General features: G+C 44.1%; 1 protein-coding gene across 1 annotated transcript; it reads left to right on the top strand.

Annotated features, from left to right (window-relative positions):
- Positions 1 to 9,849: 9,849 nt before the first annotated feature.
- On the top strand, positions 9,850 to 10,728 carry LOC148034335 (uncharacterized). The gene is made up of 2 exons (XM_087680472.1): positions 9,850 to 10,146; positions 10,216 to 10,728. Exons 1-2 carry the CDS (start codon positions 9,850 to 9,852, stop codon positions 10,726 to 10,728), a joined length of 810 nt encoding a protein of 269 aa, XP_087536598.1.
- The last annotated feature ends 7,233 nt before the right edge of the window (positions 10,729 to 17,961 follow it).

Below are 17,961 nucleotides of genomic sequence, written 5' to 3'. Positions count from 1 at the left end.
CTCAGAAAATGAAAAAAATTATAAGTGTTGTGATTGAAATTAATGGTGTAAGACCCATAAAACACACAAAATAGGGGAAATTTTGGTGTTTTTGATATGTAAATGGAAAATATAATGAGATATACCAACTAAATTTGTGTTTTTGCTGTAAATGAACCTAAGGGCCACAGCCCACAACTCATTTTGTATTTTCAGTTATTTAATATTACGAAAAAACACAAGAAAAATATGAAAAACATGTAAAAATAAATGAAAAATAGGTTTTGAGTGTGCGAAAAATACTAAAAATTAAGATTCATGTTTGTATATGTATGGGGGGTTTGACGTATGAGGTTTAGCCTCAGTTCAGTCCTACCTTTATGTTTTAGTGAGTTTTTATTGCTTTTCATACAAAAAAAACATGGAAAATATTACCCTAAACCTATGCACCGTGCACAATCTAAACGGCGAGGGGTAAAGAGAATGAGAGTGGTGTTTAAGTGCTAAGAGAAAGAAAAGGCTGATTGGTTTCATCTATGCATATCATATAGATCGATCGTTAATTTAAAATAAGGATCTAGTAGCATGAGGTCTCCTCGGTGCTAGGTTCGTGCAACGTAGCAATTACGCGTTAAAGAAATTCATTGAAAGAATGCTTTTGCACTAAGCACAATGCTGATTTTTCCTTGTTTGAGCACATGGACATTCACAATTTGCATGAAGCATGAAATTTAAAAAATATCAGACAATACCTCCTGGATGCATAGCAATTGCTTTCTAGAGACATGACCAACGTTGAGTGAGTAAGGTTGTCCAAGCTGTAGGCTAGGCGTTGGGTCTAGGGGAAAGAAAGTGAGGTATGGTACATTCCTGGATACAATCAATTGGTACCTTGAGTGAAAATGTGTATGATATTGTGTTATATATGTTTAGCGACGCATCGAGGGGCCAATCCCCAAGATGTAGGAGAGTCGCAGTGAGGTAGCGACAGTCAGCCGTGGGAGGACCTCCTATGTTTGTACTTCGTGCTATTTGGCAATGTGTTAGGGACTCCCTCTGAGGAGTGATAATTGGGTTAGAGTTGGACTACGAGACGTGATACAAACGCAAGATGTTTAGGAAGATGATGTATGTGTCATCCACGCTCCTGGCCGCAAGGCCGTGGGGTTGTTGAGTGCATGATAGAGGTCCGGCTAGTGCATGAGCCACTGCCAGCCCGTTTTAGGTCCCATCAATGGTGCGTCTGCCGGGAGCTACCTATAAGTGGTGGTTTTCGAATCTAGGGTTTCAAGGGACCCTAAATTATCCATAAAATGGGGTTTGTTCAAGGATGGAAAAACTTGGCTTTTCCCATACAAAACTTACTAATGGACTTAGTTAGTTATGTAGAGCATGAGTCCTCTGCAGAAGATAATTTATGTGATGAAAAGAGTAGGCCATTAGTGGTTTACCCATCCTCTAATACGATGACATGGGCCGAGGTTCACCTTGGTGTGGTCTCTAGCCAAGAGAAATCATGTTTAACCATCCATCAACCTAGAGGCCATGAAACAAGCATGTTGGAAACTAGGGCAGTTATGGCATCAACAGGTCATCATGCTAAAGTCATGATGCCATGGGAAAGTGCTGATATATGATGGAATATGCTTGTGGTTGAAACATCCCGTGTAATGAGCCACCATGACGACATACTAGGCATCATAAGGATGTTAGAAGCCCTAGCTGTTAAGGGAAAACCGTTGCTTAACAGGCACGGTTCCCAAGTTTTAAGAAGTGGTAATGATAAATCTACTTTCGATAAGGACCAAAAGCTCTTATATAAACCCGTTATGGACTTTCCTTTTAAAGGGAAAGGTATGGAAGACCCTCTAAGAGGGGATCAAAATGACATGTTGAAACTTATAGGACTCCCTAGACCACTCAATGAGTTGGCAGAAATGAGGATATTAACCCCCCTACACCGGAAAGGGTGGGGAAGGAAGAGGTTAAAGATCCTAAGAGGCTGGACCCATATCATGGTGAATATGAAGATTTTAATGACCCGGTGTTGATCCCAAAAGGAAGGACTAAATGTCCTCCTCTTTATAGGGGTCTCCCAGTGTTTTATGGGTTGCCAAATGACGATCCGATGATTCATTTAAGAGAATATGACCTAACTTTCATTGCAAGTAGTAATGATATGCCTATCAGTGAAAAGATTCCAAGCCATGTAAGTCCCATTAGGGCTTGTAACACTTCCACGAAAGGTAGTTGTATTGGCAATATGGATCGAACCATTGGGCCTATGAGTGCTGATAAGCATTCTATGTGTGGTTCTAATTTTGTTGCTAGTAAAGCTTTTGAGAGACCTTTATCATCTCCAAGTGAATCATGCTTCCAAGTGGATGTTGTTCCCTTTAGTGAAAGCATGGTCCCTACGAGTAACAAGTCACAGTGTGGATGTAAACAAGTAAAGACATCTTTTGTAAAGAGGATGAAAAATGCTAAAAGTCCACCTGTGCTTCACAAAGGTCATAAGGATGTGAGGCCATTTGGCCATAGGTATAAGTTTGCATTGAGTTCGTTAGACCAGTGCAGCAAATTGAGGGAGTGCAAGAATATTAAGGGAAATGTGAGATGGGTTTGGAGACCCAAAATCTCCAAAAGTATGGCAAGAGTGTCGGATGCAAGGCCAAGGATCCCATTTGGATATATTCTGTTGAACCCCCAAGAGGATAAGACTGGATATACATCTGACAATATACACTGCCTTGGGATACACCCATGTGATGTGCCTAGGCTTGAAGATCTACCTAGTTTGGGTCGCAGCATTGATCTATGTGAAAACCCAAATAGGGGAGGTTCGAATGAGTACAAAGCTTTGATTCTTTCTCCCAAAGGAGCCACTCAGCCGCTTGAACGACTAGTTTATTCACATGACAATAAATGCGGGACATGCGAGCCCACTCAGGCAGTTCATTCAGCTCATACTACCCAAGAAGGGATCAGCTTTATTGATGAGTTATTTGTGGAAAGGCTTGGACTTATATCTCTTTTTTTAAAAATTAAATAAATAAATAAAACCTAAGATCAAAACCACAAGATCAAGCTTTTAGCTACCTTGCATGAGTAGCATGGGGCTAGTTGACCTATTATATGCTATCCTTGGCACCCTGGGTACTCTGATAGGGTGTGATGTATATGCCAAGGACATCAGTATTATGTGGACTACAATGACCTATCTAGTTTTAAGCTAGGAAGGCTAGCTGCTTTGGATATTACGTCCAGATTTCATTAGGCCAAGAGGGCCATTTGTCCGTTTAGTACGGGTGCGGTTAATGGTTTCTTGTTTGAGTTCTATGCTAGACAGGTTCGAAGAAAAGCTTGGAAGGAGCCTTTTGTTGCGCAGAAGCTTCTTGTGGCCCTCTCCAGGTGATATCTTTCCTTTATGAGTACTGTGGTTTTTATGCTATATGTGTTTGTGTACTGGTTAAGGGGTTTTTCGTTTCTTGTTGGGGACCGGCGTCCAAGTCATGAAGTCCCAGGTTTAGGTTCAGTATGTTTAAGGGAGGTCAGAGTAGTCATTGCCTCCTGTAAAGACATTGCTCGACATTGAAAGACCTGTTTTAGAAGGGGGTCCTAGTGACCCTGTTCTACTAGCCTACTAGGCAGCTGTTCCAAGAGTTCTTGTTTGTTGTGAGGCAGTTAGAGAAGCGTGCCAAAAAAGGAAAAATGAGGATAAAGGAAAAGAAACCCTGAATATCCCAAAAGATAATAAATATATACAAAGGTGTGTAAAAAGGAGTTCTAACCCCTATTTAAAAAAAAATAGAAAAGAAAAGAAAGGAAAATCTATAAGCAGTTGTTCGTCGCCTTGCAAAGGCCTGGTAGGTTCCTGGGGATGAGTCAGACCCGGGGCCGATGCCTTGTCTTCCTAGGGGTGGCATCTTGCTAGAAAAGAAGAAATTAAGGAAGGTTGGAGCAAAAATAAAAGTGAGTGTCAGAAAAGGATTAAGTGTCGCCTTGCGAGGGCTTGGTAGGTTCTTGGGTACCGAGACAGGTCTTGAGGCCGATGCCCTGTTCTCCTTGGGTCACTACGCTCAACTCCCTCCTTTTTACATGCCCGAGTATGGAAAATAAAACACTAAAAGCAGAAATGCACTAAAAAGAAAATACTTTTTGAATCAGGCTATAGGAGTCCTTGCCTAGTAGGAACTCCTAGTCGTGTTGTCCTTAGTTAGATAGGTAGTTCAGACCACCACGTAGGGCAACCTCTTTGACAGTTCTTTTTAGTTTGGCCGTGTTGGAGCAGTTGGTTAGTGACTAGCTTCGAAATTTTATCAGATTATGCTAGGCCTACTCCTTGTGGATGTCATGCCTTGGTTCTGTCAAGGGTAGGGTGAGCATTGTGCTGTGTTTAATATGTATCTATTTTGTATCAGCTTGATGCTTCCTTTGGTTGTTTTGTGCAGATCTGGTGTGGCATTCGACGGGCTGAGTCGTCCTATCCCGTGGTCGCCAATGAGAGCGGAATTTTGGTGTCGAGAAGTGCTTAAAAATAGCTAAAAATTATGAATATCAAGGGAAAAATATTCAATGTCGAAGGCGGCAGCTCGATCTAGGACAATTTTAAGGCGCCAAAGTGCTTTAAAGGCACCCGAGCGATACTTGTGGATTTTTGATAATTTTTCAGATTGCCGTGTAGGTTGTCAAGAGTTTCTAGTCAATGCAAAATGTAAAGCCGGACGCGCAAAAATTTATAGCACTCGAATCGGAGTCTGAACGGGGAAATGGCCACAAAATGGTCAAGATATGAAAAGGTGGACACTTGGGAGGTCAAAATTGGGCATGCCTTTTGAGTTTGGAACGCCTCCCCCCCCCCCCCCCCCCCAAAAAAAAAAATTATGCATCTTATGAAGCAAAAAACGTGGAGAGAGAATGAGGGATGAAGAAAAAACGTGGAGCAACATGGCGGCCGTTTTTTGCGCCCTCTCATGATGAAGATGCAGTATGCAGGCTGAAAGCAACCCATACAACCGATCATGGGGTTGATCTTCTCCTTTCTTGCTGGTCTTATCGCCTATCTTCACCCGTACAATGGTGGCCTGAATGAAGAGAGCCAATTCTAGTATTTCTCTCTCCTCCCTCTCTCTCCCTTAAGGGGTTGTTCTTGTGTGGAATGAGACAATGAAGAATGATGGAGAAAAGCTTGTCCGGATGAGACCGGATTGCTTCCAGATGGATGAAGACTTGAAGAGTGCTGTTCTTGAAGATGTTAAGCATTAAATGCATGCTAGAAATCGGTCCCGAGACATGGCAAATAAAAACCCGCAACTCGCAAAGAATGGTAATTCCATTTTTACAAAGGAAATTGATGTTTTATGCAATTTGCTTCATGAATACTTGTTCCCATGGGATGATTATGCATTATGTTATTGTTTGATATGAGTTTGATTAGTTTATGCTCAGAAAATAAGAAAATCATAAGTGTTGTGATTGAAATTAATGGTTTAAAACCTGTAAAACACGCGAAATATGGGAAAATTATGTGTTTTTGATATATAAATGAAAAATATAATGAGATACACCAACTAAATTTGTGTTTTTTCTGTAAATGAACCTAAGGGCCACAGCCCACAACTCATTTTGTATTTTTAGTTATTTAATATTGCAAAAAAATACAAGAAAAATATGGAAAATTGGTAAAAATAAGTGAAAAATAGATTTTGAGTGTGCGAAAAATACTAAAAAATAAGATTCATGTTTGTGTATATATGGGGGGTCTGAAGTATGAGGTTTAGCCTCATTTCAGTCCTACCTTTATGTTTTAGTGAGTTTTTATTGCTTTTCATACAAAAAAAAACATGGAAAACATTACCCTAAACCTATGCACCGTGCACAATCTAAACGGCGAGGGGGTAAAGAGAATGAGAGTGGTGTTTAAGTGCTGAGAGAAAGAAAAGGCTGATTGGTTTCATCTATGCATATCATATAGATCGATCGTTAATTTAAAATAAGGATCTAGTAGCACGAGGTCTCCTCGGTGCTAGGTTCATGCAACGTAGCAATTACGCGTTAGAGAAATTCATTGAAAGAATGCTTTTGCACTAAGCACAATGCTGATTTTTCTTTGTTTGAGCACATGGACATTCACAATTTGCATGAAGCATGAAATTTAAAAAATATCAGACAATACCTCCTGGATGCATAGCAATTGCTTTCTAGAGACATGACCAACATTGAGTGAGTAAGGTTGTCCAAGCTGTAGGCTAGGCGTTGGGTCTAGGGGAAAGAAAGTGAGGTATGGTACATTCCTGGATACGATCAATAGGTACCTTGAGTGGAAATGTGTACGATATTGTGTTATATATATTTAGCAACGCATCAAGGGGCCAATCTCCAAGATGTAGGAGAGTCGCAGTGAGGTAGCGACAGTCAGCCGTGGGAGGACCTCCTATGTTTGTACTTTATGCTATTTGGCAATGTGTTAGGGACTCCCTTTGAGGAGTGTTAATTGGGTTAGAGTTGGACTATGAGACGTTATACAAACGCAACATGTTTAGGAAGATGATGTATGTGTCATCCACGCTCCTGGCCGCAAGGCCGTGGGGTTGTTGAGCGCATGATAGAGGTCCGACTAGTGCATGAGCCAGTGCCGGCCCGTTTTAAGTCGCATCATCAAGCTAGAGTTTTCCTAGATGCATTTCAACATCAAGTTTCCAACGTAAGTGTCAATTCATCGATCGGAGGTCATTTGACCTCCCAATTTAATCCATGCAAGGTTTAGCGTTATATAGCAGCTACTAGAACCGAGAGCCGAAAAGTACCCAACGAAGGTCAACTTGGTGGATTTCAATGCAATGGAGTCACTATCTAGACGGATCTCGAATCTGAGTTCGTTTGCCCACTCAAAACCAAAATATCCACTTGCTAAGCAATGTGAATACAAACAACCTGAACCGGTTATTTAATAATTTAAACCCTAGGCTTTAAAGAAGTCAAAAACTCAAAAAAACTGACAACAGGGGGTGCATTGCCAATCTTATCAATGCTGATTCATTCCATAATTTTCTAGAGAGAGAGAGAGAGAGAGAGAGAGATTCCTAATCAGGACAAAGAGAGGAAGAAGGTGGCTATAACCTTCCTGATTTTCATGGAAGAATAAGAAATCTGAAAATTCAGTATTTCTCTCTCCTCTCTTCTCTATCCTCTTTGTTATTGTTTGTATGCATCAATACAAGAGTGACGAAGAATCTAAAGCAAATGATGATGATGGAGCAATGGAGGACGTAGATCAGGCTGAGAAAGTGCATCAATGGCAAAGAAGAAGGATATGCAACCTCCCATCTATGAGATACAAGCCTCGAAAGAGCGGTTTCTATGTGTAAGTGAATAGTTCTTTTGTTTTATGGAAACTAATTGAAGAAAGTGCTTGATTTTTTTTGTTCTTGATTTTCCATGTTGCATCATCTCTTAAATATGAAAGAAAATTAGAAAATTCAATGACATAATAATTTCCCACAAAACATGTAAAACCCATAAGTTGCAGTTTTTTTGGAACTAATGGAATTCGGGGTTTTTGTTGAGTGTTTTGGGGTCATATGGGATAGAAATCGATATGAAAATGGTGGCTGAGTGTCCTTGATCTGTAAGAACTCCTCTGAAAAATCATAATTTTTTTGACAAATAAATGGAAAAATAGAAAAAATAAGAGAAATTTTAGTTTTTTGCTTACAATTTTAGGGAAAAAATACATTTTATGTTCATGGGTATTTAACAAGGTTGGAGCATGAGGATCAAGCCTCCATCAAGCCTTGTTTCTATATTATATTATGTTTTTATCGATTTTTTAATGAAAATTTACATAAAAATGAACCCTACACCTACCCAACGAATGCAAAACATAAACAGTTGGAGGAAAAAGGGTTTGTGAAAGTGGTTAGTTGTTGAAAATGATTAAAATTCTGATCTATTTGTCTATGCACAACATATAGGACTGATTATCATTTGAGTTAAGGAGGCTAGTAGCATGAAGAAATTCAGTTCTAGTCTCTAGCAACGCCGCACATACGATTAGTTGGAAAATCATTGAAGGGTTGTTTTTGCACTTCACCTAGCTGATTTCAAATTATTAAAATGCTTGAGCACAATGGTCATCTGCATTTGCATTGAGCACAACATGGTATCAAACCTGGACGCATTGCAATTGCTTTCCAAACATTGACCTACGTGGAGTATATAAGGAAACCCAAGTTGTAGGATAGATGAATGGTTTCTTAGGGCAAGCTTACTAAGGCAAGATCAAATCTCCTGGATCATTCAAAATATATAAGAGTGGAGATTGTTCATATGTTCATTATGTTAGAGCAGTGCATCGAGGGGGCAATCCTCTCGGTGTAGGAGAGCTCCAGTGGGGCCACGGCATACAGCCAGGGGGTTGCCTCCTATGTTTGTGTTACATGGTATATTACACCAAGATGTATGCGATCTCCCTTTGAGGAGTAAGGAAGGGTAATCATTGGACTACGTTCTACTACAAACGCAATATCTCTAGTAATGATTAGGGCAGTGTTCCCTTGGATGCTACTGGCCGCAAGGTCATGTGGGGTTGTCTTGTGAGTGTTATAGAGGCCCCCGGCTAGTGCCTATAGCCAGTGTTTGTTTTAGGTCACGACACTCAAACTATTAATGCATTGCTTTATTTTTTTATCAACTTTTGATGCCACTCAAAAAAAAAGGATAACTATATGTAACATGCATATATATAGATGGACATATGTAAAGTTGATATACTAGTCATTTTTCTCACCTCCCTCTACATATGTAACATGCATATATGTATATAAACATATGCAAAATTGATATATTGGTTATTTTTCTCACCTCCATCTAACCTTCTTCTCATTGTTCCAAAGCTTAATATATGTTTTTTCAAGTCTTTTATATACTTGCTCACTATGTATATAGCATTGAATCAATATTTGTGTGTGTGCAATGGGAAAGGGTGTTTTCAACTTTGAACATACAATGCATGCACGCACGCTCTCCATGTGTGTTTGTGTGTTTTGTCTATGTTGAATTGTAGGGATCCACAATGGTCCTTGAACCTTGGAGAATACATGCCCACATGCAAGCATGCATAGACATACTCACTTAGTCACTACACACACACACACACACACACTCTCTCTCTCTCTCTCTCTCTCTCTCTCTCTCTCTCTCTCTCTCTCTCTCTCTCTCTCTCTCTCTCTCTCTCTCTCTCTCTCTCTCTCTCTCTCTCTCTCATCCTTATATATAAAATCCATTAATATGTGTTTATGGGATAGAATTATTCATTGCCATAGTCTTTTATATATATTCTTTGAAGCTTTACTAAGCTGTCTTCTTAATTATCAAAAACATTGAGCCTAAGGAAACTCTCTCGTTTTTTAAACTTTTAAAATAATATAAGTCATTTAAGGATACAACAAAGGAAGAGAGAGAAAGATTATTGGTGTGAGAGAAAGGAAGAAAACTACCTACCAAGCTTTCATAATTATTTTATAAAAATATTAAGAAGAAAATCAAAACACTCTTTCCTTCTTGAGAAGCTATCTCCCTCTTAGGCCAAGCACATGCATAGTTCTATTAGATCCCGTTAGAATAGTTACGCATTGGATATCATTAGGGTCAAGGGCACATGCAAGCTGACTTTCTCTAACCCTACCTAATCAATAGCTATAGCTATGGGCACATGAGAGAAATCTCTAGCAAGCCAACAAATTGAAAAAAGGATGATGATGTGGCATAGCACCTATGGGTACTAAAGCTTGCCTTTTGGCTACTTGCGTAGGGCAGAAGAGACCTGCACTGGTCTGACGAAGGTGTCAGGCAGCGCAAGAGGCAGACGACATGCCGCTCGAGCTCCATAACGTGGAGCTTCTAATCAGCCAGGCTATCAAGGAGGTGAAGAAAGATTTCAAGAAGGATGCGGATAATGCCTTGAACCAAGAAACCCGCCGGCTCCATGAGAGGATCCGGCGACTGGAGGAGATGGTGAAGACACTCACGGAAGAGAAGAGGGATCTCAAAACCGACCTGGAAAAGCTACAAACGGAAGTGTCACATCTACGGGAGGCAAGAGAGGACACGGATTTCAAAGCGGACCTCCGAGAGGCTATCACGAAGGAATGCCGAGAGGACCTCCACGTATGCATTAAAACTGAAGTTGAGGCTTCGAGAGAGGGATGGGAGGAAAAAATCAAAGCAAACATGAAGGAAGAATTAGAAGGGAATAAGGAGGGGTGGATTGAGGTAGTGAAGAAGAACATTAAGAAGGAGGTCCAAGAAGAAAATAAAAAGGAGGAGGTAGTCCGGGTTCAGGAGACCTTAGAGGAGGAGAGGCTCAGGAACGCGCATAGATTGAACGTGCGTATTACCGGGCTCCCCGAAGGGGCCTCTCCGGAGGAGGACGCACGCAGGCTATGCACCCGACTAGGGTACACGAGCATGCCCTTTACTCAGGCATGGCGTGCAGGACGAGATACTACCAGAGTCAGAGCTCCGATATTACATATGAGCACACCGGAGGACAGAGCCTCTTTCTTTCGGAAGCGGATTTCGCTCCGAGGGATGACTGGGGCTCCCATCGTCATGGATGAGGACCTGACTCAGATGCAGATTGCACACAGACGAGCATGCATGCCACAGATATTCCAAGCACGTAGAGAAGGCCGTAAGGCCTTCTATCGAGATGGCCAGATTTTTATAGATGGACGCCCCACCAAATAGGGGGGCGTGGCCTATGAGACGGGGTAGAGAACTGTACAGGAGACCCCGATACGTGTGGCAGTTTGGAACTGCAACGGCTCCCTATGGTCACGACCAAACAGACTTGAGGAGATTTTACCCAACCATGATGTTATATGCCTCACAGAGACACATGAGAGCCCAGAGAGAGGGCTCCCACGCATTACAGGATTTGAGTGGGTATCTGCATATCGGGCTACTACTAGGCAGAGTACATCTAGGGGCTCAGGAGGGGTGGCAGTTCTATTCCGTCAGGGGATACAGAGACATATCCAGTTAGTGAGAAGAGATGAGGAGGCCAGTTACATATGGATCAAAGTGCAGATATCAAATGAGAGATGGATCTATATGGCAGTATGCTACTTTTCACCACGAGGGTCAAGATATGCTACTATGCAGGGTGATATTCAGGCCAGAGATTCCCCCTCCCCTTATTCACAGCTCTTAGAGGACATTATTCTATATTCTAGTTTGGGTGAGGTCTTCCTTATGGGGGACTTCAACGGGCGCACACAGAGCCGACAGTGCGAGAGTTTTGATATGGAGCAGCCAGAGATCATGAGAGCATTAGACCCTAAGGAGCTGGGGATCAGTAGGGAGTCAGCAGATACTGGGCCAGATGCCACAGGGTATGGAGGGCATTTACTTGAGCTTGGTAGTAGACATCATCTCGTTATTTATAATGAGATGGCACGATGGCCATATTCAGGAGGTCTTACATGCTTCCCACATGGGGGGGGGCGAGAGTACTGTAGATTATCTACTCGGACCGATCGATGGGATGCATACTATCGAGTCCTTCGGCCTTGGGAGACTTCCACTCGGTGCTGATCACACCTTTCTCAGTTTCTCACTCCTCACCTCATTACCATCACCACCTGCAGATATCATACCCCACATGCATACTACCATACACTTCACTCATGAGCTCTCACATGTTTACTCACAGCATCTGGAGGAGCACATCACGTCACTTGATCCATACGCACCCCTTGATACACTGACCACTGATATCACACACATTCTGCATGATTTTTGCTACACTCACTTTTCCACATCACACATACACGCATCCCCCTCGGACCGGTACCAAGCCACAGAACAAGTGGTATGATGATGAGTGCAGAGATCTACGTCGACAGCTACGCGATTTGGAGGCCAGAGGAGAGATCACACATAGAGAGGCGCAGAGACGTATGCACCGCTTGACCCGCCGTAAAAAGCGGGAATGGGAGGAGGAGAGATATTGGGATATATACCACCTTCTTATGAGCAGAGATTGTGCAGAGGCATGGAGGCAGAACAGAGAACCACGCTCACCCACACCGATACATGACCCTGCAATATGGCATGGATATGCACAGAGTTTATATTATGTACCCGCACAGCCGCTGATACCCACACCATGTACACCGAGACCAGGTATTTCATCCTTTTTCACCACTAGTATGGTGAAACATGCTATCTCACGGTTACAGCATGGCCGCGCTCGAGACCAGTTTAATCTTCAGGTAGAGCATATTATATATGGCAGAGACACATTGGCTCCACTCATTGCTCACCTCTTCAACCGTGCATTGACTGAGGGGTTCCCTGACTCCTGGACAGAGCACACCATTGTACCTATCCACAAGTCAGGGGATCCTATGGATCCTAACACATATAGGACCTTCATGATTGGGCCAGTTTTGTCCAAACTTTATGGCACGGTGATGGAGGAGGAGCTCAGCACGCTGGCAGAGAGAGAGTGCATGCGCACACTCGGACAGGCAGGGTTCAGACGGGCATTTTCTACTATAGACCACATCTTCACTCTCCGTTGTCTGATCGACCAGACACGAGTGAAGAAACAGAGATTGTACTGTTGCTTTGTGGATTTCCGCAAAGCCTTTGACATGGTTCCGAGAGAGAGGCTTTTCAGACGCCTACTTGATCTGGGGGTGGATGATGACATGATGTGGGGTATTTATGCACTATATGAGCGGGTTACTGGCAGAGTCAGATGTCCGGGAGGTATATCACATCCCCTTGTGAGCACCATTGGTGTGAAGCAAGGATGCCCACTCTCACCGACTCTATTTGGGCTATACATTGATGAGATAGCAGAGTTTATTCAACAGCGAGCCGGTGGAGGTATAGATCTCAGTGGAGCCACAGTTCATATCTTACTATATGCAGATGACATTGTGTTGGTCTCAGACTCAGCTCAGGGATTACAGCAGCATTTATTAGCATTGGATGATTTTTGCATACAGAGAGGCATGACAGTGAACCTTGGTAAAACCAAGGTTCTTATATTCCATACATCAGCTCAGATACGCAGACAGAGTATTTTCATGGCAGCAGGAGGGAGTATTGAGGTCACTGGATCATATGTATATTTGGGAGCCACCTTTACAGCAGCTTCAGGGATTTTCTTGATGACACAGACAGCTCGTGACCGCCTCACTAGAGGATACTCAGCATTGGCTCTTATGGAGTGACAGTGTCATCAGGCACATTTCTAGGAGCCCCGCACCAAGGGGTGGCTCTTTGATACTCTAGTCACTCCAGCACTGATGTATGGAGCAGCTATATGGGGGCCAGGCCTTGCCAATTATGTATGGACATTGATGGAGAGACCTCAGGTGATCATGATATCTAGATTGATTCGCAGCAAGGCCTCAGTCCCACATGACATTGTGCGAGCAGAGCTTGCCACACCGCCCATGCTAGTCGAGGCATTATTTCAAACAATCTGCTTCCTACACAGATTTCAAGATATGGAGAGAGATCGCATTGCATACAGAGCATATATGGCATCTCAGGAGATGGCTCGAGCGGGGGATACCACATCATGGTATGCACAGACTAGAGCTTGGTTTGACAGACATGGGCTGGACATTGATAGACTCCCACCTCTTCTATATGATACTCAGGCTCCCACTTACACCCTCTCTCTCTCTGAGAGGAACCGAGTCATCAGACAGGAGATATGGCATATTTATATACAGAGGACATGGGTCAGCCCTGCACAGCCACTGCCATCGAAGATGGCACATTATTATACACAGTTCTTGAGGATATCAAAGCAGGGATTCATAGAGATTCTGAGATATATGCAGATCCATATGCCACATCGATTGAGAGTTCTTATTGGACAGCTCAGGGTATCATCACATCAGCTTATGATTGAGAGTGGCAGAGCCAGTGGCATCCCACGGGAGGAGAGGATATGCCCCCTTTGCAGATCAGAGGTGGAGAGTGAGGAGCATTTTGTTCTCAGATGCCCGACATACTCAAAGTTGAGATCTAGATACACATTGAGCAGCTCACTTCAGGGATGTGTGACTGATATGGATCAGAGATCATTTGGCCGTTTTCTGGGAGAGGCATGGCACATTAGAGAGCAGAGCACACAGCGGGTCCCAGTTAGAGAGGGGCCCACCCAGACGACTATTACACGGTTCTTTCAGACAAACAGAGTGAGAGCTACTGTACCAGCCTCCAGCCACACCTCCGGGCTCACACTACAGCAGGCTGAAGACCAGCGTACCCGACACCGCACGAGGATCTGTGGGTTTCGGACCCCACAGCCACACCGACAGGAGATCCAGAGAATTCTTGATCTACATCGACAGCAGACTAAGATCCGACGACACTCAACACATTGGATCTCAGACCTCCAGTTTGCTCTTTCTCCACCGCCGATGTACCACATCCTGCATCCAGGAGGGATCACCTGCTATTAGCAACTTCGACGACTGCTACTACATCCCAGGATAGTATATCTCCCTCCATCTGTTACATATACACATCGCACCACTTTATCACAGCCGACAGTTGTTCCCCTATCACAGCCGACATTTGTTCCCCTTTTGTAGCCATTATCTGGAGTACCAGAGCTACATACGCACATACACATACACGACACCTATCACACTCACAACACCGTATTTTCAGTTTGCAGTTTTTAGCTTTTCATTCAGCACTTTTATTTTGTATAGTTGGACCTCATCAGTTGTATCATAGTTTGTCTCATAGGCTAGTTTTGGTATTTTCTTTCTTTCTTTCTCTCTCTCTCTCTCTGTCTCTCTCTCTCTCTCTCTCTCTCTCTCTTCTTGGGCAAATAGAGTTGTCTTTAGACAGAGGTCATGTATACGACTTCACATCTTTGGGCATTGGAGGATCTGGCATGTCTGCTCTCGCTTTTCATGCTCTAAAACAGCCTGCCCAGCCTGGGGTCACATACATTCAGATTCATAGTGTGCAGGATTTTTCTATTCTTCCAAAGGGTTACACATTGTCAAGCTTAGAGGCATTGCAGAAGGAAGGCTCCTAGAATGTGCAAGCTCAGACAGCATTTGTGGATGTGCAATTTCAGGAGGAGGTGAAAAGTGGGAAAATTTCTTCATTGAAGGTGGTCTCTCTGACATTCAACAGGTCTATCGAGGGGGCTTTTTCCCCGTGAGGCGACATGCCGCTCGAGCTCCATAACGTGGAGCTTCTAATCAGCCAAGCTATCAAGGAGGCAAAGAAAGATTTCAAGAAGGATGCGGATAATGCCTTGAACCAAGAAACCCACCGGCTCCATGAGAGGATCCGGCGACTGGAGGAGATGGTGAAGACACTCACGGAAGAGAAGAGGGATCTCAAAACCGACCTGAACAAGCTACAAACGGAACTGTCACATCTACGGGAGGCAAGAGAGGACGCGGATTTCAAAGCGGACCTTCGAGAGGCTATCACGAAGGAATGCCGAGAGGACCTCGAGGTATGCATTAAAACCGAAGTTGAGGCTTCGAGAAGGAAAAAATCAAAGCAAACATGAAGGAAGAATTAGAAGGGAATAAGGAGGGGTGGATTGAGGTAGTGAAGAAGAACATTAAGAAGGAGGTCCAAGAAGAAAATAAAAAGGAGGAGGTAGTCCAGGTTCAGGAGACCTTAGAGGAGGAGAGGCTCAGGAACGCACGTAGATTGAACATGTGTATTATCGGGCTCCCCGAAGGGGCATCTCCGGAGGAGGACACACGCGGGCTATGCGCCCGACTAGGGTACACGAGCATGCCCTTTACTCAAGCATGGCGTGCAGGATGAGATACTACCAGGGTCAGAGCTCTGATATTACATATCAGCACACCGGAGGACAGAGCCGCTTTATTTCGGAAGCGGATTTCGCTCCGAGGGATGACTGGGGCTCCCATCTTCATGGATGAGGACCTGACTCAGATGCAGATTGAACACAGACGAGCATGCATGCCACAGATATTCCAAGCACGTAGAGAAGGCCGTAAGGCCTTCTATCGAGATGGCCGGATTTTTATAGATGGACGCCCCACCAAATAGGGGGGCGTGGCCTATGAGACGGGGCAGAGGACTGTACAGGAGACCCCGATACGTGTGGCAGTTTGGAATTGCAACGGCTCCCTATGGTCACGACCAAACAGACTTGAGGAGATTTTACCCGACCATGATGTTATATGCCTCACAGAGACACATGAGAGCCCAGAGAGAGGGCTCCCACGCATTACACAATTTGAGTGGGTATCTGCATATCGGGCTACTACTAGGCAGAGCACATCTAGGGGCTCAGGAGGGGTGGCAGTTCTATTCCGTCAGGGGATACAGAGACATATCCAGTTAGTGAGACGAGATGAGGAGGCCAGTTACATATGGATCAGAGTGCAGATATCAGATGAGAGATGGACCTATATGGCAGTATGCTACTTTTCACCACGAGGGTCCAGATATGCTACTATGCAGGGTGATATTCACGCCAGAGATTCCCCCTCCCCTTATTCACAGCTCTCAAAGGACATTATTCTGTATTCTAGTTTGGGTGAGGTCTTCCTTATGGGGGACTTCAACGGGCGCACACAGAGCCGACAGTGTGAGAGTTTTGATATGGAGCAGCCAGAGATCATGAGAGCATTAGACCCTGAGGAGTTGGGGATCAGTAGGGAGTCAGCAGATACTGGGCCAGACGCCACAGGCTATGGAGGGCATTTACTTGAGCTTGGTAGCAGACATCATCTCGTTATTTATAACGGGATGGCACGATGGCCATATTCAGGAGGTCTTACATGCTTCCCACATGGGGGGGCGAGAGTACTGTAGATTATCTGCTCAGACCAATCGATGGGATGCATACTATCGAGTCCTTCGGCCTTGGGAGACTTCCACTCGGTGCCGATCACACCTTTCTCAGTTTCTCACTCCACACCTCATTACCATCACCACCTGCAAATATCATATCCCACATGCATACTACCATACACTTCACTCATGAGCTCTCACATGTTTACTCACAGCATCTGGAGGAGCACATCACGTCACTTGATCCATACGCACCCCTTGATACACTGACCACTGATATCACACACATTCTGCATGATTCTGCTACACTCAGTTTTCCACATCACACATACATGCACCCCCCTCGGACCGGTACCATGCCACAGAACAGGTGGTATGATGATGAGTGCAGAGATCTACGTCGACAGCTACGCGATTTGGAGGCCAGAGGAGAGATCACACACAGACAGGCGCAGAGACGCATGCACCGCTTGACCCGCCGTAAAAAGACGGAATGGGAGGAGGAGAGATATTGGGATATATACCACCTTCTTATGAGCAAAGATTGTGCAGAGGCATGGAGGTAGATCAGAGAACCACGCTCACTCACACCAATACATGACCCTACAGTATGGCATGGATACGCACAGAGTTTATATTATGTACCCGCATAGCCGCGCTGATACCCACACCATGTACACCGAGACCAGGTATTTCATCCTTTTTCACCACTAGTATGGTGAAACATGCTATCTCACGGTTACAGCATGGCCGCGCTCGAGACCAGTTTAATCTTCAGGCAGAGCATATTATATATGGCAGAGACACATTGGCTCCACTCATTGCTCACCTCTTCAACCGTGCATTGACTGAGGGGTTCCCTGACTCCTGGACAGAGCACACCATTGTACCTATCCACAAGTCAGGGGATCCTATGGATCCTAACACATATAGGACCTTCATGATTGGGCCAGTTTTGTCCAAACTTTATGGCACGGTGATGGAGGAGGAGCTCAGCACGCTGGCAGAGAGAGAGTGCATACGCATACTCGGACAGGCAGGGTTCAGACGGGCATTTTCTACCATAGACCACATCTTCACTCTCCGTTGTCTGATCGACCAGACACGAGTGAAGAAACAAAGATTGTACTGTTGCTTTGT

This window comes from Lygodium microphyllum, chromosome 6, assembly GCF_053477565.2.
Source record: "Lygodium microphyllum isolate KBCC chromosome 6, Lygodium_microphyllum_v1.1.10, whole genome shotgun sequence".
Taxonomy (NCBI): domain Eukaryota; kingdom Viridiplantae; phylum Streptophyta; class Polypodiopsida; order Schizaeales; family Lygodiaceae; genus Lygodium; species Lygodium microphyllum.
The sequence above is the reverse complement of the archived record's forward strand: the minus strand, read 5'-3'. Positions and strand labels throughout refer to the sequence as shown.

Excerpts from the sequence above, each read along its gene's own strand:
- LOC148034335 (XM_087680472.1), top strand. The coding sequence starts at position 9,850 with ATGCCGCTCGAGCTCCATAACGTGGAGCTTCTAATCAGCCAGGCTATC. Across the intron at positions 10,147-10,215 it reads AATGCCGAGAGGACCTCCAC|GAAGAATTAGAAGGGAATAA; the intron begins GTATGCATTAAA and ends GCAAACATGAAG.